Below are 21457 nucleotides of genomic sequence, written 5' to 3' on the forward strand. Positions count from 1 at the left end.
TGAGGCGCCCCGCCCAGGCAGCACGGGACTTTTGATTCCGGCTCCGTTCCGGCTCCTTCCCGGCCAACAACTCCCTTCCTGGGGCCCATGACTTGGAGAACCCAGGGGCCCAATAGGCTGAGCATAGACTCTGAATCAAAGTCCGAGGATTTATCACAGTAAGAGAGTGTGTGCACCTGGTACCACTGAGAACAGTAGTGCCACATTTGACACTATGACATTTCCGGTAATTGCCTTCCATACAGTTTTAATCATGCATTTGCTCTGAGGGTTCACTCCCCAGACCTCTCCCATCTAGAGGACCCAGGAGCTATTTCTTACATTTTACAGGTGAGGAAACTGAGGCACAGCCAGGCCATGTATACATCTCGGCTTCCTCCTCGGGAAGAAACAGGGATGGCTTTCTGAAACCATAGCCCAGCTCACACACCTGGACTTCCCCAACCCCAGAGCTCCCACCGCGGGCTCCAGGCTAGAATATTCTAGAGATTCAGAGGCAGCATAGGGCAGGGTTTGAATCCTAGCCAACCCCAAACCTAAAAATCTACAAATCTGAGGCCAGATGCAGTGGCTCACGTCTATAATTCAGCACTTTGGGGATCTGAGGCAGGCGGGTCACTTGAGGCCCACAGTTAAGACCAGCCTGGGCAATATGTCAAAACCCCATATCTAGAAAAATGACAAAAATTAGCCAGGCATACTGGCCGGTGCCTGTAGTCCCAGCTACTCAGGAGGCTGAGGTGGGAGGATCGCTTGAACTGGGGAGGTCGACATTGTAGCGAGCCGAGATCACACCATTGCACTCTAGCCTGGGTGAAAAAACAAGATCCTGTCTCTCAAAAAAAAGAAAAAAAGAAAAGACTACAAATCTGTCTGATTTTCGACTTCCAGAACCTTTCCAAATGCCAGGGATGTCTGGGGGCACATCGTAGGCTTTTGGGTCCTGGAATTATTTAAAATATAGAGATGGAATCTCACTATGTTGCCCAGGCTGGTCTCAAACTCCTGGGTTCAGGTGATCCGCCCCCCTCGGTCTCCCAAAGTACAGGAGTGAGCCACCGCGCCCAGCCCTGGGTTCAGGAATCTTTTTTTTTTTTTTTTGGAGGGGGTTCAGGAATCTTTGAACCCCCTGCAGAGAGCCTGCCTCCCTCCCTCCCCCACGGCCTTATCCAATCATTTCTTCACCGAACACACGTGGGCCAACGCTGACAGGGCTCTGTGCCAGGAACCCGCAAGGCGTTGCTTGTTCATCTCCAGCCACGGGGAGCTCATTCTCCAGATTCCCTAGCAGCGGACCAGACCCAGGGTGGGGTCGTGCGCCCCGAGAGGGGCGAGGGTGGCAAGAGGGGAATGGCAGAGGTGGGGGCCGGGCCCGGGGAGGGGAAGGGGCGTGGCCGGGGAGGGAGGAGCCGGCGGGGTACTCGCCTGGGCCACCAGGAAACTCAGCTCAGCTGGAAGAGGGGGCCTGGCAGGAGGCGAAGGCGGAGGGAGGCGGGAAGGCGTGAAGTCCGGTGGGAGGGAAGAATCGGGGGAGGGGCGGGAGCTCTGGCTCAGGTGAAAACTCTTCGGCTGGCGAGCGGAGAGGAGCAGGTAGAGGGGCAGAGGCGTGACTGTCGTCTGGGGGTGAGTGTCGGCAGCCCCCGGAGGATCTGGCGGACCCCAGTGGTGGGGATTTGGGGTTGGGGAAGTTGGGGCTCTGGAAAAGCCCCTGCCGGTCTCCACTGCGTATACCCTGAGACTCGGGGCTCCTGAATGTTCCCACACCCATCCGTAATTGTCTCCGGCGTTCCCAAGGCCAGCTCGGACCTAGGTCGGGGAGGAAGCCTCTCCCACGGCTGGCGACCCTGGACCCCGGCCCCCCTCCCAGATTGGGTGGGATCATACCCCGGAGGCAGATGCTGCGCAGTCAGCTTTGGCTGTTACTATTACTGTTGCCTGCGTTGTTGAGATTGTTGGCCCCTTGGGAGGAGCTGGGCAAGCCAGCACTGGGGTCCCCGGTTGGGTTTAGGAACTGCAGGTGACCCCCAGTCTCTCCCTGCGGCTCCGGTGCTGCAGGCCCTGCCAGGTGCTGGGCGGCATTCCAGGGGCCCTGGCTGTGTGGCATGGACACACTGCTCTTGTTCTCTGAACCGGCCTCAGTTTCCCCTCCGTGAGGTGGAACAGTGACTCAGCTGGGATGAGGATGCCCGAAGCGTTCAGTCAAAGTTTTTGTGATGAGGTGTACTGCTGGCCACTGGGGCCCTTGCGTGAGTGGCGTTAGGTCTCTGAGCCTCAGTTTCCCTGTGTGTCAAGGGGGGGGTCTCATAGCATGGGACCTTGGCGACGATGAGTTGAGTGGATAAGAGCTGTGGCCACTCAGTGGGTGCCCAGGGACAGTCAGCTGTCATCATAATTATGTTAATAATAATTATGTCTGTAGCCACTGTTCAGATTCATTCCTGTTCCAAGGATCCTGACTACCTTTTCCTCTGGGTCAGATTTAAACTTTGTTTGTTTGTTTGTTTTATTTGTAGAGGTTGAGGGGTCTCCCTTTGTCACCCAGGCTGGAGAGCAGTGGCTCGATCATAGCTCACTGCAGCCTCAACCTCCTGGGTTCAAGTGATCCTCCCACCTCAGCCTCCCGAGAAGCTGGGACCACAGGTGCACACCACACACAGCTAATTTTAAAATTTTTGTGTGTGTGGAGACAGGGTTTCACTATGTTGTCCAGGCTGGTCTCAAACTCCTGGACCCAAGCAGTCCTCTTGCCTTGGCATCCCAAAGTGCTGGGATTTCAGGCATGAGCCACCATGCCTAGCCTTGATTTTTTTTAAATGGACACTTCTCAAGAGGAAACTGAGGTCCCCCCTCAACTTGGGCCGGAGCCTCCTGCAGTCCAGATCTGGGATTCAGGACCCAGGGGCAGCCACCTGGCTGTCTAGGTCTGGGGCCAGCCCTGGGGGCCATCACTTCCTCCCACTGCCCTGTTCTCAAGGTGACACCAGGCAGGGCTGGTATCAGGGCCTGGAGTCAGGAGGAATTAGGTGTGGCCAGGTCAGGTAGCTGGGCCCCCACCTGGCCTAGGTTATCAGTTGGCTGTTTGCCCAGCCCAGCCTGGACACCTTCTCTGACCCTCACCCCTAGGGTGTGGCAGTTCCTGGCAGGTGCTCTGGGTGTGGGGGAACCAAAAGGGCGCCTTGGTGCCTCTGTGTTCCAGGCCAGAGTTCAGGGAATCCAGACAAGCCAGGTCGGCCCAGGGGGAGCAAGTAAGGGCTCACTGAGTGACATTTCCTCCTGCCACCAGCCTCTGAGGCCCACAGCAAGGCAGGAATTTGCTCACTCCCCCAACCCCATGAGCCAGGGAGGATGCCTATTGTGGACCCTTTTCCTGGTGGGAATCTGTCTTGCTTGATTGCTCCTCGTGATGGTGAGCTCACTAACAACACGGCAAACTGAAGGAAGTCTCATCAGCTGGGAGTTAAAGACAGGAACTAGGCTCCCACCCAACCTTTCTTAGATGGATTTCTAGACTTCTCTGTGCCTCAATTTTCCTATCCATAAGCATGGGGCAAATACAGCCCTACTTCTCAGCACAGATATGGAGTTTAGATGGACAGATGGTGGCCAGGCTGCACACAGGACCTGGTGTATTGATTCTAGTCCTGATTATGCAGCTCATTATGTTCTCATTTATAACATGTATCTTTGCACGACAGAAATAATATCATGAATATTTCTGGGCTCTAAGCACAAGGCTTGGAGAAGAGCCCTGATTGGCCTGAGGGCATGGGGGTCCAGAAAGTCCCCAGAGGAGGGGGCCCATGATGCCTCAGTTCCCCCATCACTCATGGATTGTGGGAAGGCCCTGAGGTTGAACTGCAATGCACGGCCTGGCTTCCCAGCCTCGGTTTCCCCATCTATGGCATGATCCCAGAGATGTCCTTTGAGACTCCACTGGGCCAGGTCTGGGGTTTATTCGGCTCCTTTCCAGTCTCACACAGATGCCCCAGGCAGTTCCTGCAACGGGGTAGGGCTGGCATGGGTGACGTACAATGAGTCATCCATGACAGAGCCTCGGGACCTAGAAACCCAGGACACCAAGGTCTAAAGTGCATGTGTCATCTGTTATCCTGCCCCGCCCCACCCCTTTTTCCACATCCAGGCGTTCTTCGGTGTGAATATTGAGTGTATATTGATAGAACTCACTAGCACACATGGTTTCACTAAAGCAGGGTCTGGCCATTGTGAACCTAAAGAATTTACTGGGCTATTTCTTCTTCTTCTTTTTTTTTTGAGACGGAGTCTCACGCTGTTGCCCAGGCTGGAGTGCAGTGGCGCGATCTCGGCTCACTGCAAGCTCCGCCTCCCGGGTTCCCGCCATTCTCCTGCCTCAGCCTCCTGAGTAGCTGGGACTACAGGCGCCCGCCACCGCGCCCGGCTAATTTTTTGTATTTTTAGTAGAGACGGGGTTTCACTGTGGTCTCGATCTCCTGACCTTGTGATCCGCCCGCCTCGGCCTCCCAAAGTGCTGGGATTACAGGCTTGAGCCACCGCGCCCAGCTATTTCTTCTTCTTTTCTTCCCCTTCTGTTTGCAAAAGCAACTCCTGCTCCTTGTAAAAAGCGACCAGCCCATCATTATTGGGAAACCCAAACTGGTAAGAACAGGTGAGGAACCACCCTCAGGTCAGGGTTCAAATCCCACCAACCTGCCCTGGCGTCAGTTGGCTGTGTGATCTTGGACAGAGGTGCACCCTCTGCACAGATCGCCCACCTGGACCCTAGGCTCCCCTCTGGAAGGCTCGGTGAGACTCCTCGGCTTCCTCCACAGGCCAGGGGCTCACACCTTCTCCTGCAAGCGTCCCCAATTTCCACCCTGGAGTTTCTTCACCCCCAGAGGTTGCACTCCTCTGGAAAATTGTCCTGTTTGCCACTTCTCTGTCCCCTATCAGCATCCTGTGCACACGAGTGTTTCTCTCCATCATCTTGGCTGTGTCCTCGGAACCTAGACCCAGATGTGGCACACACTAGGTGCTCAGCACTTGCTCAGAGCAGTAACAGTCACAACTATGTGAGTGATAAGGGTGGTGGCAGTTGCTATTAAATCTCATTGTGGCTGGGCGTGATGGCTCACACCTGTAATTCCCAGCACTTTGGGAGACCAAGGCGGGCGGATCACCTGAGGTCAGGAGTTTGAGACCAGCTTGGGTGACGTGGTGAAACCCCATCTCTACTAAAAATACAAAAATTAGCTGGGCATGGTAATGCACACCTGTAATCCCAGCTACTCTGGAGGCTGAGACAGGAGAATCTCTTGAACCCTGGAGGCAGAGGTTGCAGTGAGCCAAGATAGCATCACTGCACTCCAGCCTGGGCGACAGAGACTCTGTCTCAAAAAAAAAAAAAAAAAAGGCCGGGCGCGGTGGCTCAAGCCTGTAATCCCAGCACTTTGGGAGGCCGAGACGGGCGGATCACGAGGCCAGGAGATCGAGAGACGATCCCGGCTAACATGGTGAAACCCCGTCTCTACTAAAAAATACAAAAAAAAACTAGCCGGGCGAGGTGGCGGGCGCCTGTAGTCCCAGCTACTCGGGAGGCTGAGGCAGGAGAACGGCGTAAACCCGGGAGGCAGAGCTTGCAGTGAGCTGAGATCCGGCCACTGCACTCCAGCCTGGGTGACAGAGCAAGACTCCGTCTCAAAAAAAAAAAAAAAAAAATTCATGACTGGATGTGGTGGCTCACACCTGTAATCCCAGCACTTTGGGAGGCCAAAGTGGGAGGATCACTTGAGCCCAGGAGTTGGAGACCAGCCTGGGCAACATAGCTAGACCCATCTCTACAAAAATGAAATTAGCCAGTGGTGGTGATGCACGCCTGTGGTCCCAGCTACTCAGGAGGCTTAGGCAGGAGGATCAGTTGAGCCCTGAAGTTGGAGGCTGCAGTGAGCTATGATCGTGCCACTGCACCACTCCAGCCTGGGTGACAGAGCCAGACCCTGTCTCAAAAAAAAAAAAAAAACTCATTGTTGGCGCTTCACATATGTGCCACTTGGAGAAAAGGCCACTGCTTGGATCTGCCACTTGACCCTCTAGCCTTTCCCAGGACTCAAGTCCTTATGTATTCAAACAGGATTCTTCCAGAAGCTTCTCTCACCCTCCACTCCTTGCCTTGCCTTTTGGCAGCCTCAGAATGTTCCACACCTCCATCCAAATCCCAATTTAGGATTGGTGAGAATTGGAGAAACAGCGGCCACAACAATGCTGATTGTCAGTTGGTGGCTCTGCCACCATCCCAGCTTTTTTTATTTTTTATTTTTGAGACGGAGTCTCACTCTGTCACCCGGGCTGAAATGCAGTGGTGCGATCTCGGCTCACTGCAACCTCCGCCTCCTGGGTTCAAGCGATTCTCCTGCCTCAGGCTCCTGAGTAGCTGGGATTACAGGTGCCCACCATTACACCTAGCTAATATTTTGTATTTTTAGCAGAAATAGGGTTTCACCATGTTGGCCAGGCTGGTCTCAAACTCCTGACCTCATGATTTGCCTGCCTCTGCCTGTCAAAGTGCTGGGATTACAGGTATGAGCCACCACACCCAGCTGACCATCCCAGCTTTGCAGAGGAGGATGCTAAGGTCTGGGTGGCCCCACCTACTCGGCCCACGTCCCATGGATGGTCAGTAGCTGGGTCAGAAGGTCCTTCCTCAAGGGCTGTCGGGGGTCCCCATGGCTGCTTCAAAGGCATCAGCTCACAGACCAGTCCTCCCAGCTGCAGGCAAGGCGGAGACCGAGAGCCAGCGACTGGGCCAGTTAGGAATATCCGGGCCTGGGAGTAGCTGAAGAGGCATCCAGAAGTAGCCCTAACTGGGCCTCAGTTTCCTCATCCGGAAAGTGGGAGTTACACAGGGAGAATTACCTTAATGCTATGGAGACCTCTGAGTCAGTGTCAGGCAGGACATTCCCCGCCCCCCTGTGCCACTCCCCATCATCCGTGGTCTCCAAACAGTTCTGGGAGTGAGGGGGGCAGATCTAGCCCCGGGTGGTACCAGCAGGGTCCTCGATGACTTTCACATGCCCCACGTCTCTTAGAGACAGTGACAAGAACAGGGTTGAGACCAGGCGCAATGGCTCATGCCTGTAATCCCAGCACTTTGGGAGGCCGAGGCGGGCAGATCACTTGAAGTCAGGAGTTTGAGACCAGCCTGGCATGATGAAACGCTGTCTCTACTAAACATACAAAAATTAGCCGGGTGTGGTGGTGCACACTTGTAATCTCAGCTAGTTGGGAGGCTGAGGCAGGAGGATTGCTTGAAACCAGGAGGCAGAAGTTGCAGTGAGCTAAGATCGTACCACTGCACTTCAGCCTGGGGAACAGAGCGAGCAAGACTGTCTCCAGAATAAAACAAAAAAAAACAGGGCTGAGAACGACAGAGGTGCCTGGAGCCACATGCACCTGGGGCAAGAGCCCATCCTTGACTGCCCCCTGAGAGTGGCAGAGGACATGGGGCCAGGGTGCAGCCGCCAATGCCCACGATTCTGCTGGGCAGACAACCTTTCTGCGTATTTAGTGGTCGTTAATTTTCAATAAGTCATTAATACTTAGTATCATCTGTGCATTGAAGCATGAATATTCAGTGACCATGAATATGTGGTATCTGAAGACTGTTTATGGCTTGTTAATATTCCTCATGATACTATTAGGCTGGGTGCGGTAGCTCACACCTATAAGCCCAGCACTTTGGGAGGCCAAGGCGGGTGGATCACCTGAGATCAGGAGTTCAAGACCAGCCCAGCCAACATGGCGAAACTCCATCTCTACTAAAAATACAAAAATTAGCCAGGTGTGATGGTACATGCCTGTAATCCCTGCTACTTGGGAGGCTGAGGCAGGAGAATCACTTGAACCCAGGAGGCGGAGGTTGCAGTGGGCCAAGATCCCGCCACTGCACTCCAGCCTGGGTGACAGAGGCTCTGTCTGAAAATATATATATATATTCCTCAAGATACTATTAATATTAATGTATCATGTATGTGAGTTGCAACTTTAAAAAAAATTCAGAAAGTATATTTGGACACAACTTGCAACTTTTAATTGTTGCTTTGCAACTATTTTGTATGTTACAAATACTAGGCACCTCCTCTGTAGTTAATAGATTGTTAATATTCAGTACTTCACTAACACATAGCACTTTTTTTTTTTTTTTTTTTTTAAGACAGGGTCTTGCTCTGTTCCTCAGGCTGGAGTACTGTGGCGAGATCATGGCTCACTGCAGCTTGACCTCCCGGGCTCAAACGATCCTCCTACCTCAGCCTCCTAAGTAGCTGGGACTACAGGCACACACCACCATGCCTGGCTAATTTTTGTATTTTTTATAGAGATGGGGTTTTGCCATGTTGCCCAAACTCTTGGGCTCAGGTAATCCTTCCATCTCAGCCTCCCAAACTGCTGGGATTACAGGTGTGAGCCACCACACCCAGCTGTTTTGTTTTGTTTTGTTTTGAGACAGGGTCTTGCTCTGTTGTCCAGGCTGGAGTGCAGTGGTGCTATCATAGCTCACTGCAGCCTCGAACTCCTGGGCTCAAGCGATTCTCCTGCCTCAGCTTCCCAAGTAGCTGGGACTACAGGTGCACGCTGCCACTGCACCTGGCTAATTTTTAAATTTTTAGTAGAGACGGGGTTTTACCATGTTGCCCAGGCGGGTCTTGAACTCTTGGGCTCAAGTGATCCTCCCACCTCAGCCTCCTGAGTAGCTGGGACTACAAGCACTCACCACCACCACACCAGGCTAATTCAAAAACTGGGAGGTTGAAGCCTCTCAGAGGTGACACTTCAGGAGAAGCCTAAATATGAAGACTGGGGAAAGAGCTGGAAGGAAGGGGGTCTTAGGTGGAGGCAGTGACTGGTGCAAAGGCCCTCAGACAGGGCTGAGCTTGGATGATTTTTGTTTGTTTTGAGACAGGGTCTCGCTTTCTTGCCAGGCTGGGGGTGCAGTCACAGCTCCCTGCAGCCTTCACTTCCAGGGCTCAAGTGATCCTCCCACCTCAGCCTCCTGAGTAGCTGGGACTACAGGCATACACCACCACACTCAGCTAATTTTTTTCTTTTTCTTTTTTTTTTTATTTTTAGCACATACAGAGTCTCCCTTTGTTGCTCAGGCTGGTCTTGAACTCTTGGGCTTAAGCAATCCTCCTGCCTCAGCCTCCCAAAGTGCGAGGATTATAGGCATGAGCTACTGCATCCGGCCTGAGCCTGGGTGTTAAAGAATTTTTTTTTTTTTTTTTGAGACAGAGTCTGGCTATGTTGCCCAGGCTGGAGTACAGTGGCACGATCTCGACTCACTGCAACCTCCACCTCCTGGATTCAAGCGATTCTCCTGCCTCAGCCTTCTGAGTAGCTGGGATTACAGATGCGTGCCACCACGCCTGGCTAACTTTTGTATTTATAGTAGAGACAGGATTTCACCATGTTGGGCAGGCTGGTCTCGAACTCCTGACCTCAGGTGATCTGCCCTCGACCTCCCAAAGTGCCAGGATTACAGACGTGAGCCACTGCGCCAGGCCATGTTTAAGGGGCTGGTACAGCTGGAGCAGATGAGTGAGGGCAGAGATTGTGCGGGAAAGATGGCAGCAAAGAGGACCCACGTCCTGCAGCCACACCCCAGGCGGAGGCTTCTGGGTCTTGGCAGAGGAAATAAGTGGCTTTTCTGTGTGCATTTGAGGAAGTGGGTTCTGGAGAATGACAAAATCACACTGGCACGTGAAGGGCAAACAGCTCCAGGCAGAACCGACTGGTCTGGCAGCGGGCGGCCAGGCGAGGGTCCCCAGGAATCAGCCTGGACGTCACTGCTGGACACTGGTGGCACCATGTCTGGCTTGGGGTGAAGTTTCTTCACCCACCTTGAACAGGAGTGCAGGAGAGGCACTGTTACCTGCAGGGAACATCTGATGTGCTCCTCCATCAATCGCCTGTTGGCACCAGGGGTGGTGACTGGTGCCTGTGGTCCCAGCTACTTGGGAGGATAAGGCAGGAGGATCACTTGAGCCCAGGAGCTGGAGGCTGCAGGGAGCTATATCGTCACTGCACTCCAGCCTGGGCAACAGAGCAAGTGAGATCCTATCGCTTAAAAAAAAAAAAAAAAAAAAAAAAATTTAAATTAGCTGGCAAGGTGGCTCATGTCTATAATCCCAGCACTTTGGGAAGCCAAGGCAAGAGGACTGTTTGAGGCCAGGAATTCAAGACCAGCCTGGACAACATAGTGAGACCCCGTCTCTTAAAACACAGCACACACAATCAATACCTGTTGAGCCTTCCTGGCTTATAGGCCGTCGTGTGCCAATAGTTCTCACCTGGATACCAGACTGAGTCTCCCACTGCCCAGATGTTCCTTACATTCTGTTCCTTCTGGTCCTTCTTTTTCCACCCCCCTAACATCTGGGCTGTAATCAAAACATTGATGAATTTCTTCATCTTATTTTTTCTCTTTTTTTTTTTTTTTTTTTTTTTGAGATAGAGTCTTGTTCTATTGCCAGGCTGGAGTACAATGGCGCGATCTTGGCTCACTGCAACCTCCACCTCCCAGATTCAAGTGATTCTACTGTCTCAGCCTCCTGAGTAGCTGGGATTACAGACACCCACCACCACACCCGGATAATTTTTGTATTTTTAGTAGAGACTGGGTTTTGCTGTGTTGGTCAGGCTGATCTCGAACTCCTGAGCTCAAGTGATCCACCCACCTTGGCCACCCAAAGTGCTGAGATTACACGCGTGAGCCACTGCCCCCAACCTTTTTTTTTTTTTTTCTTTTTTTTATTTTGGAGACATAGTCTTGCTCTGTCACCCAGGCTGGAGTGCAGTGGTGTGATCTTGGCTCACTGCAACCTCCGCCTCCTGGGTTCAAGCGATTCTCCTGCCTCAGCCTCCGGAGTAGCTAGGATTACAGTCATGAGCCACCATGCCCTGCTAATTTTTGTATCTAATTTTTTGTATTTAGTAGAGACAGGGGTTTCGCCATGTTGGCCAGACTGGTCTTGAACTCCTGACCTCAGATGATCCACCCACCTTGGCCTCCCAAAGTGCTGGGATGACAGCTGTGAGCCAATGAGCCTGCCCTTCACCTTATTTTCTAAACCTGTCTACTCTCCTATACCTCAGCAGCCAGCCTCTGTCTAGACCACCAAACTCTTCCACCTAGATGTTACCCAATCTCCCCCGACCTCAGCCTCCCGAGTAGCTGGGACTACAGGTGTACACCACCACACTCAGCTAATTTTGTTTCACTTTTTTACTTTTAGCAGAGACAGGGTCTCCCTTTTGTTGCCCTACCCTGATTGAAATATTCCTAATCCCTTCGTGACCACAGGGAACCATTTTTTTTTTTTTTTTTGAAATGACGGTCTCTCTCTGCTGCCCAGGCTGGAGTGGTGTGATTATAGCTCACTGCAGCCTCAAACTCCTGGGATCAGGCCATCCTCCCACCTGAACCTCCTGAATAGCTGGGACTACAAGCATGCATCACCACGCTGGCTAACTTTTGTATTTTGGGTAGAGACGGGGTTTCACCATGTTACCCAGGCTGGTCTCGAACTCCTAAACTCAAGCGATCCTCCCACTTCAGCCTCCCAGAGTGCTGAGATTATAGGCCTGAGCCACCTTGCCTAGCCCACAAGGGACTTCTTAAAGGCATAAATCAATCTGATCCCTCCCCTGCTCATAGACCCTCCATGGCTCCCCATTGCTTCTCACAGGAAACAAGACATTCTTCCTGGCCTGCCCATTCTATTCTGGTGCCCCAGCAGAGTCCCATAATTCCATCATCACCTCCTTTCTCTCCCCCTGTCCCAACCACATGAGCCTCCTTGCTCTGCCACCAACACCCTAAATTTATATCCATCTCAGGGCCTTTGCACGTGCTCCACTCTGTCTGGAATGCCCTTCCCCCCAGTCTGCCCAAGGGAATCCCATCATCCTTTAGGACCTCCGTGATCCTACGTTGCTCAGGTCCCCTGTGGACCTGCCTCAGTAGCAATTAATTTGGCTGTCACTAATTGTTCATATCATTTATAATTTTTTTTTTTTGAGACAATGTCTTGCTCTGTTGCCCAGGCTGGAGTGCAGTGGTGTGATCATAGCTCACTGCAGCCATGAAGTCCTGGGCTCAGGTAATCCTCCCACTTCAGCCTCCCGAGTAACTGAGACCGCAAGCGCATGCTACCACAGCCTGCTCATTTTTTGTTTTGTTTTGTTTCGAGACAGAGTCTTGCTCTGTCATCCAGGCTGGAGTGGAGTGGCGTGATCATAGCTCACTGCAGCCTCCACCTCCTGGGTTCAAGTGATTTTCCTGCCTCAGCCTCCCAAGTAGTTGGGACTATAGGCGCCCACCACACCTGGCTAATTTTTTTTTTTTTTTTTTTTTTTTTTTTTTTTTTTTTTTTTGTAGAGAGTGAGTTTCCTCATGTTGGCCAGGCTGGTCTCGAACTCCTGACCTCAGGAAATCCACCTGCCTTGGCTTCCTAAAGTGCTGGGATTCTGGGTGTGAGCCACTGCGCCCAGACTAATTTCTGTGTTTTTTGTACAGACAGGGTTTCACCATGTGCCTAAGGTGTTCTACTTATTATAGTGAGGGCAGGGCTGGCTTGGTCACGGCTGCCTCCCCAGCATCTAGCGTACAGTAGGTGCTCAGTTAACACTCTAGGGCTGCTGAGTCACTGTGACAGTTAACAGGATTGGACTCATGCGTATTCACAGATATTCACCTGTCTGTGCCCCACGTGGCTGAGAGTTGGCCAGGTTCTCTTTGAGGGATGTTTGGTGCCATCCATGACGCAGTCCCTTGTGATAGATTCTGGGAGGCCCTGAGGTCTGGGAAGGGAGTCTCCCAGTGACCCTGAGTTGAGGGATGTATGAGGTGGGCATACTGTACCTGTCAAAGTTCTGGGTTCTGGCCGGGCACGGTGGCTGATGCCTGTAATCCCAGCACTTTGGAAGGCTAAGGTGGGCAGATCATGAGATCAGGATATCAAGACCATCCTGGCCAACATGGTGAAACTTCATCTCTAAAAAATTAACCGGGTGTGGTGGCACGTGCCTGTGGTCCCAGCTACTCTGGAGGATGAGGCAGGAGAATCACTCGAACCAGGAGGCGGAGGTTGCAGTGAGCCGAGATTGCACCACTGCACTCCAGCCTGGACAACTCCATCTCAAAAAAAAAAAAAAAAGTCCTGGCTGGGCACGGTGGCTCACGCCTGTAATCCCAGCACTTTGGGAGACCGAGGCGGGTGGATCACGAGGTCAGGAGATCGAGACCATCCTGGCTAACACGGTGAAACCCCATCTCTACTAAAAATGCAAAAAATTAGCCAGGCATGGCAGTGGGCGCCTGTAGTCCCAGCTACTTGGGAGGCTGAGGCAGGAGAATGGCGTGAACCTCAGAGGCGGAGCTTGCAGTGAGCCGAGATTGTGCCACTGCACTCCAGCCTGGGCGACTGAGCGAGACTCCGTCTCAAAAAAAAAAAAAAAAAAAAAAAAGTCCTGGGTTCTGATACTGTTCCATGCTGAGCCTCAATGTCTCTGTCTGTAAGTGGGGAATAGCTGGATAGTTAAGGTAGCCAGGGTGGTGGACTGACAGTCACTGAGGTGGTCACCACACAGCTAATATGTGTCAAGCCCTTCTGCAGTCAGGGAGCAGTGGCCCCATTGTATGTGTGTGCGTGTGTACTGGAGCAGGGAATCTCAGCACCCCCATGTCCTAATAAGAAAACTAAGACTTCACATGGAAAGGCAGGGTAGGGTGGCTCATGCCTGTCATTGCAGCCCTTCGGGAGGCCAAGGCAGGTGGATCACTTGAGGCCAGGAGTTCAAGACCAGCCTGGCCAACATGGTGACACCCCATCTCTACTAAAAATACAAAAAAATTAACCAGGCACGGTGGCACACACCTGTAATCCCAGCTACCCAGGAGGCTGAGGCAGGAGGATCGCTTGAACCCATGAGGTGGAGTCTGCAGTAAGCTGAAATTAAGACACTGCACTCCAGCGTGGGCAACAGAATGAGAGAGAGATGCTGTCTCAAAAAAAAAAAAAAAAAAAAAAAAATTAATCACCAGCAGGGAGGGCCAGGGCACCTGTCAGAGCCAACAGGGGTTGGAATGCCTTGAAGTGGATCTTGTAAGGGGTGGAGGAGTTAAGTGGGGGGTGAATTTCAATATTTTGCCAACCTGAGCAACTGTACAGGTACAACCAGGTGTTGGGGGTCACAGGAAAAGCACTTTGCTCAAGGTGAGTGTTCAGTGAGTTTTGTTTTCCACAGGAGCCGCCCGGGGGCTCCTCAGGCTGACCCCAGACCCTGGCTGGCCAGGATGAGGTGTCTCCGGCACCTGCGGCCCAATGCCACCCTCATTCTGGCCATCGTCGCTTTTACTCTCCTCCTCCTCTTCAGTCTGCAACTGTCACCACCCACTCGCAAGGTCCAGGAGCAGCCACCGGCGACCCCGGAGGCCCTGGCCTGGCCCACTCCACCCACCCACCCAGCCCGGGCCCCGTGCCAGGCCAACACCTCTATGGCCAACCACCCGGACTTCGCCAAGCAGCCGAAGAATGTTCGGGACTTCCTGCTGTACAAACACTGCCGCGACTTTCCCCTGCTGCAGGACGTGCCACCTTCTAAGTGCGCGCAGCCGGTTTTCCTGCTGCTGGTGATCAAGTCCTCCCCCACCAACTATGAGCGCCGCGAGCTGCTGCGGCGCACGTGGGGCCGCGAGCGCAAGGTGCGGGGTTTGCAGCTGCGCCTCCTCTTCCTGGTGGGCACAGCCTCCAGCCCACACCAGGCCCGCAAGGTCAACCGGCTGCTGCAGCTGGAGGCACAGACTCACGGAGACATCCTGCAGTGGGACTTCCACGACTCCTTCTTCAACCTCACGCTCAAGCAGGTGCGCTGGGTTGGGGTCACCTGATCAGGGCCACCTATCCTTCTTGTCCAAATTGCCACCCACTCCTGAGGGACCCAGGGAACCAGAAGCCCTCATCAGTCCATCACAGCCCATTCTGCCCCTCCGCTGTCCTCACTAGCCTCGTGGTGACCCCAAATTGTCTTCTTCCCAGGGAGGCTGGGGGGAAGGGTAGAGGAGCTAGGTCACTAGCACAGAGCTCAAGCCTGATGATGCGGGTTCGAATCCAAGCTCTGCCTCTTACTTGTTGTTCGACCTTGGAGGAGTTCATTCACCTCTCTGTGCCTCAGTTTTCTCACCTGGAAAATGGGATGTGAATGAGTCCCACCCACCTCTGAGGGCTGCTGTGAGGTTTACAGGAGACGGCATTTATAAGGCACCCAGACCAGTGCTGAATGTCCAGCTTATCTTGGCAATGACAGAGACACATCTTGTTTATTTTTATGTTTATTTATTTATTTTTTTAATGGAGTCTTGCTCTGTTGCCCAGGCTGGAGTGCAGTGGTGTGATCTGGGCGCACTGCAACCTCCGCCTCCTGGTTTAAAACAATCCTCCTGCCTCAGCCTCCCAAGTAGCTGGGATTACAGGCACTCGCCACCACGCCCAGCTAATTTTTGTATTTTTAGTAGAGACCGGGGTTCACCATGTTGGCCAGGGTAATCTCGAACTCCTGACCTCAGGCGATCTTCCCACCTCAGCCTCCCAAAGTGCTGGGATTACAGGTGTGAGCCACTGCGCCCAGCCAACATCTTCTTGTTTATTTGTTCTGGTTCTGTCTCCCAATGAGGCTGGGGGCTGTGTCTGTTTCACTCACTGCTGTGTCCCTAATGCCTAGAATAGATTCAGGTGCACAACAGGTGCTCAGTCGAGACCTTTTTGATGGACAAGAATCCATGAGCGGTAGCTGGGCGTGGTGGCTCATGCCTGTAATCCCAGCACTGTTGGAGGCTAAGGAGGGAGGATTGCTTGAGCCCAAGAGTTTCAGGCCAGCCTGAGCTACATAGCAAGACTTCGTCTTTTTTTTTTTTTTTAATTTTAATTAATTAATTTTTATGTTTTTAAATTAATTAATTTTTTTTCCTGAGATGGAGTCTGGCTCTGTCACCCAGGCTGGAGTGCAGTGGTGCGATCTCGGCTCACTGCAACCTCCACCTCCCAGGTTCAAGTGATTCTCCTGCCTCAGCCTCCTGAGTAGCTGGGATTACAGGTGCATGCCACTATGTCCAGCTAATTTTTTTGTACTTTTGAGCAGAGACGAGGTTTCACCGTGTTGACCAGGCTGGTCTGAAACTCCTGACCTAAGTTCATCCACACTGCATTGGCCTCCCAAAGTGCTGGGATTACAGGCATGAGCCACCACACACAGCCTCATCTCTATTTTTTAATAAAAGAACCCAGGAGAGGTGAGAAAATCCCGCCCATCTGCAGATGAGGAAATGGAGGGACTCCAAGGACCCCTCCTAGGTCCTTGAGTAGAGCAAGACAAGTAGAGACAACATTTTCAAGGAGGAACAGGGAACTCTGCAGGATCCTGCTCGTAGGAGATACAGGCAGGCCTGGGTTCAAGGCCTCTGGTAGCCGTTTCTCTGCAGGTGACCTTACTGCAGTTTTCTCTGGAGAGCCTCTGTTCCCTCGTCTGTAAATAAGATTGAGGACCACTTCTGCCTCCTAACGGTGAATTCAGGATTCAAGGTAGGTAAGCACTAAGCACAGCACCCAGCAACAAGCAGATACCCAACCCATGTAGGTTACCATAGGGGAAACTGAGGCTGAGGTGGGTAGGGGCCACGGCCTCTCAACGTGCTGTGTTCTGAAAACACAAAAGTGGCCGGGCACAGTGGCTCACGCCTATAATCCCAGCACTTTGGGAGGCCGAGGTGGGCGGATCACTTGAGGCCAGGAGTTCGAAACCAGCTTCTTGGGAGGCCGAGGCAGGAGGATTGCTCGAACCCTGGAGGTGGAGTTTGCATAGAGCCAAGATCCTGCCACGGCACTCCAGCCTGGTTGACAGAGTGAGACTGTCTCAAAAAAACAACCTGCAAAAGTCTGTGATAAACGTCAACTTGACAAATATGAACTTAGCACCTGTGAAGCACTGGCACTATGCTGGGTGCTGAGGGAGATGGCATGAATAGAAAGAGAGAGACACAGACCCAAGTAGGGAAGCCCAGTGTTTGCTGGGAGAGGTGAGTGTTAACAATCACACAGGCAGGGCACGGTGGCTCACGCCTATAATCCCAGCACTTTGGGAGGCCAAGGCAGGTGGATCACCTGAGGTCAGGAGTTCAAGACCAGCCTGACCAACATGGTGAAACCCCATCTCTACTAAATACAAAAAATTGGCCGGGCGTGGTGGTACATGCCTGTAATCCCAGCTGCTTGGGAGGCTGAGGCAGGAAAATTGCTTGAACCCAGAGGGTAGAGGTTGCGGTGAGCCGAGATTGTACCACTGCACTCCAGCCTGGGCAACAAGAGCGAAAACTCCATCTAAAAAATAATAATAATAATAAATTAATTTACACAGGGGTGGTGGCTCATGCTTGTAATCTCAGCACTTTGGGAGGCTGAGGTGGGAGGATCCTTTGAGGCCTGGAGTTTAAGACCAGCCTGGGCAGCATAACAAGATCCCATCTCTAAAAAAATATAAATTTTTTAATTAGCCAGGAGTAGCGGCATGTGTCTGTAGTCCCAGCTACTTGGGAGGCTGAGGTGGGAGGATCACTTGAGCCCAGGAATTCAAGGCTGCAATGAACTATGATCGTACCACTACACTCTAGCCTGGGCAATAGAGCAAGACCCTGTCTCAGAAACAAACAAACAAAATTCACACAAATGATGATTTAACAACAGGGCTTGGCCAGGCAGAGTTGGAAGGAATAGCAATAAATGTAAATGTAACAATTTTCCAGCATTTCTTGGTGCTTCATGGAGCATGGTCTCCATGGATTCTCCAACACTCCTAGAGGCACATGATAAGGCCTGTTTAGAGAGTTGGAAACTAAGGCACAGAGAGGGTTTCCCAAGTAACCCCACAGGGCAGGGATTCAAACCCAGGCCAGATTGTGGACACTCTCTTTCCTGGGCTCACTGGACTGGAGTGGCCAACAGAGACCCAAGGCCAATTTCTCCAGCCCTCAAGCAAGCATGCCCTGCCCACCCTGCCTGCAGGTGCTGTTCTTACAGTGGCAGGAGACGAGGTGCGCCAACGCCAGCTTCGTGCTCAACGGGGATGATGACGTCTTTGCACACACAGACAACATGGTCTCCTACCTGCAGGACCATGACCCTGGCCGCCACCTCTTTGTGGGGCAACTGATCCAAAACGTGGGCCCCATCCGGGCTTTGTGGAGCAAGTACTATGTGCCGAAGGTGGTGACTCAGAACGAGCGGTACCCACCCTACTGTGCGGGTGGTGGCTTCCTGCTGTCCCGCTTCACTGCCGCTGCCGTGCGCCGTGCCGCTCTTGTCTTGGACCTCTTCCCTATTGATGATGTCTTCCTGGGTATGTGTCTGGAGCTCGAGGGACTGAAGCCTACCTCCCACAGCGGCATCCGCACGTCTGGTGTGCGTGCCCCATCACAACACCTGTCCTCCTTTGACCCCTGCTTCTACCGAGACCTGCTGCTGGTGCACCGCTTCCTGCCTTATGAGATGCTGCTCATGTGGGATGCACTGAACCAGCCCAACCTCACCTGCAGCAAACAGACACGGATTTACTGAGTCAACATCAGGGTCCCCAGCCTCTGGGCTCCTATTTCCATAGGAAGGGGTGACACTTTCCTCCCAGGAAGCTGAGACCTTTGTGGTCTGAGCATAGGTGAGTGCCAGGGAAGGTTTGATGAGTGAATATTCTGGCTGGTGAACTCCTATACATCCTTCAAAACCCACCTGGTACTGTTCCAGCATCCTCTCTGGATGGCTGGAGGGACTCCAGAAAATATCCGTCTTCTTTTTATGGCAGCTAATGGCAGAATTGCCTCTGCTAGGGTTCCAACTGTGGATGCATCCATCCCGTTTGAGTCAGAGTCCTACTTCCCTGCTCTGACCTACTCACAGATGGGATGTGCAGTGTACCTGTAGTGGTTTAATGGTGGATAAGCTCCATCTACAGTTCCAGGCCAGCCAGAAACTCCTGTGTCCACATAGACCTGACGTGAGAAATATCTTTCAGCCTAGGAGCGATGGGTCCTGATCTTAACCCTTTCCTGGGTCTCAGACAACTCAGAAGATTTGGGGGATACCAGAGAGGTGCTGAAATAGGACCACTCCCTGCTTACTTGTGGGATCAAATGCTGTAATGGTGGAGGTGTGGGCAGAGGAGGGAGGCAAGTGTCCTTTGAAGGTTTTGGGAGCTCAGAGTTTCTGGGGTCCCCATTGGGAGCCCCCATCCCTGTGTTCCCCAAGAATTCAGAGAAAAGCACTGGGACTGGAAGGATCTTTAATGGGCCCAAGGCCAAGAGGCACATGCCCCACTACTGCCTGGAGAATGGAGAGATTCGGGTCCTCCAGCGGCCCCCCTGCCCAGTATGTTTTACAGATTACAGGGGACGAGTGAGCCAGTGACCCCCTGGAGCCCCCAGCTTCAGGCCTCAGTGTCTGCCACTCAAGCTTCACAGGCATTGCGATGGAGCATCCTTGGGGAATTGTCAGGAAAAGAAAATGAGATCAGACTGTTACTGTGTCTATATAGAAAGAAGTAGACATAAGAGACTCCATCTTGTTCTGTATTTGAGATGCTGTTAATCTGTGACCCTACCCCCAACCTTGTCCTTGCAAGAGATATGTGCTGTGGTGACTCAAGGTTTAATGGATTTTGGGCTGTACAGGGTGTGCTTTGTTAAACAAGTGCCTGAAGGCAGTATGCTTGTGACAAGTCATCACCGTTCTGTTAATCTCAAGTACCCAGGGACACATACACTGCGGAAGGTCGCAGGGACCTCTGCCTAGGAAAGCTAGGTATTGTCCAAGGTTTCTCCCCATGTAATATTCTGAAATTGGCCTCGTGGGAAGGGAAAGACCTAATTGTCCCCCAGCCTGACACCCGTGAAGGGTCTGTGCTGAGGAGGACTAGTATAAGAGGAAAGAAGGCCTCTTGGCAGTTGAGATAGAGAAAAGCATCTGTCTCCTGCCCATCCCTGGGCAATGGAACATCTCGGTGTAAAACCTGATTGTATGTTCTATTTACTGAGAAAGGAGAAAACTGCCTTAAAGGCAATGCTGCTCTTTATGCACTAAAAAGGTTTATGGAGATATTTGCATATGCATATCAAGGCACAGCATTTTTCCTTAAACTTATTCATGTCACAGAGATCTTTATTCACATGTCTTTTTTTTTTGAGATGGAATCTGGCTCTGTCTGTCGCCCAGGCTGGAGTACAGTGGCGGGATCTCAGCTCACTGCAAGCTCCGCCTCCCGGGTTTACATCATTCTCCTGCCTCAGCCTCCTGAGTAGCTGGGACTACAGGCGCCCGCCACCTTGCCCGGCTAGTTTTTTGTATTTTTTAGTAGAGACGGGGTTTCACCAGGTTAGCCAGGATGGTCTCGATCTCCTGACCTCGTGATCCGCCCGTCTCGGCCTCCCAAAGTGCTGGGTGAGCCACCGCGCCCAGCCATTCACGTGTCTTACTGCTGACCTTCTCCCTACAATGATCCTATTATCCTGCCACTTCCCTTTTTCTAAGATGGTAAAGATAATGATCAATAAATACTGAGGGAACTCAGAGACCGGTGCCGGCGTGGGTCCCCTGGGCCCACTTTTTCTTTCTCTATACTTTGTCTCTGTGTCTCATTTCTTTTCTCAAGTCTCTCGTTCCACCTAATGAGAAACACCCACAGGTGTGGAGGGGTAGGCCACCCCTTCAGGGAATAAAAAGTTTTGTGAAGACTTGGAGATTTTTTTTTTTAAGCAAATTTATAAGTTTCAACAGACAAGTCCACATGCATCCCTAAAAATCTCGTTTTCCAGTAGAAAATATACACTGGTAAAAACAGGGCATGGGGCCGTGGTTCAGGGCTATAATTCTAGCACATTGGGAGACCAAAGTGGGAGGATCACTTCAGCCCAGGAGTTCCGGATCCTGTCTCTGCACAAAATAAAAAATTACTCGGGCGTGGTAGTGCTCACATGCCTGTAGTCCCAGCTATACTTGGGAGGCTGAGGTGAGAGGATCGCTTGAGCCCAGGAGTTGGAGGCTGCAGTGAGCCATGATTGCGCCCCTGTATTCCAACCTGGACAGCAACATGAAAACAAAAACATAAAATGGGATGTGGGTGAGGCAAAAGCTGCAGGAATTTCTGTCAGGCAGATCTGACCTCATCCCACCCACCCCCTGCTCAGATACCCTTCATAGCTCCCTATTGCTTTCAGCTCATATCCCCAAAGACAGATTCTATTTTTCTTTTTTTTTTAAACGGATTCTTGTTCTGTTGCCCAGGCTGGAGTGTAGTGGCATGATCTCAGCTCATTGCAACCTCCGCCTCCCTGATTCAAGCAGTTCTCCTGCCTCAGCCTCCCAAGTAGCTGAGATTACAGGTTACAGGC

The 21457-nt window shown here is 52.2% G+C and overlaps 2 protein-coding genes across 2 annotated transcripts in view; both read left to right on the top strand.

Annotated features, from left to right (window-relative positions):
* CCDC124 (coiled-coil domain containing 124) overlaps positions 1-21457 on the top strand; it is a 166795-nt gene that overhangs the window by 13403 nt on the left and 131935 nt on the right. The gene's annotated exons all lie outside the window — the stretch shown is intronic.
* On the top strand, positions 1445-20800 carry B3GNT3 (UDP-GlcNAc:betaGal beta-1,3-N-acetylglucosaminyltransferase 3). The gene is made up of 3 exons (XM_077978476.1): positions 1445-1623; positions 14278-14896; positions 18084-20800. Exons 2-3 carry the CDS (start codon positions 14327-14329, stop codon positions 18633-18635), a joined length of 1122 nt encoding a protein of 373 aa, XP_077834602.1. The 5' UTR covers positions 1445-1623; positions 14278-14326; the 3' UTR covers positions 18636-20800.

The sequence above is a fragment of the Macaca mulatta genome, chromosome 19 (genome assembly GCF_049350105.2).
Source record: "Macaca mulatta isolate MMU2019108-1 chromosome 19, T2T-MMU8v2.0, whole genome shotgun sequence".
NCBI classification, from domain to species: Eukaryota; Metazoa; Chordata; class Mammalia; order Primates; family Cercopithecidae; genus Macaca; species Macaca mulatta.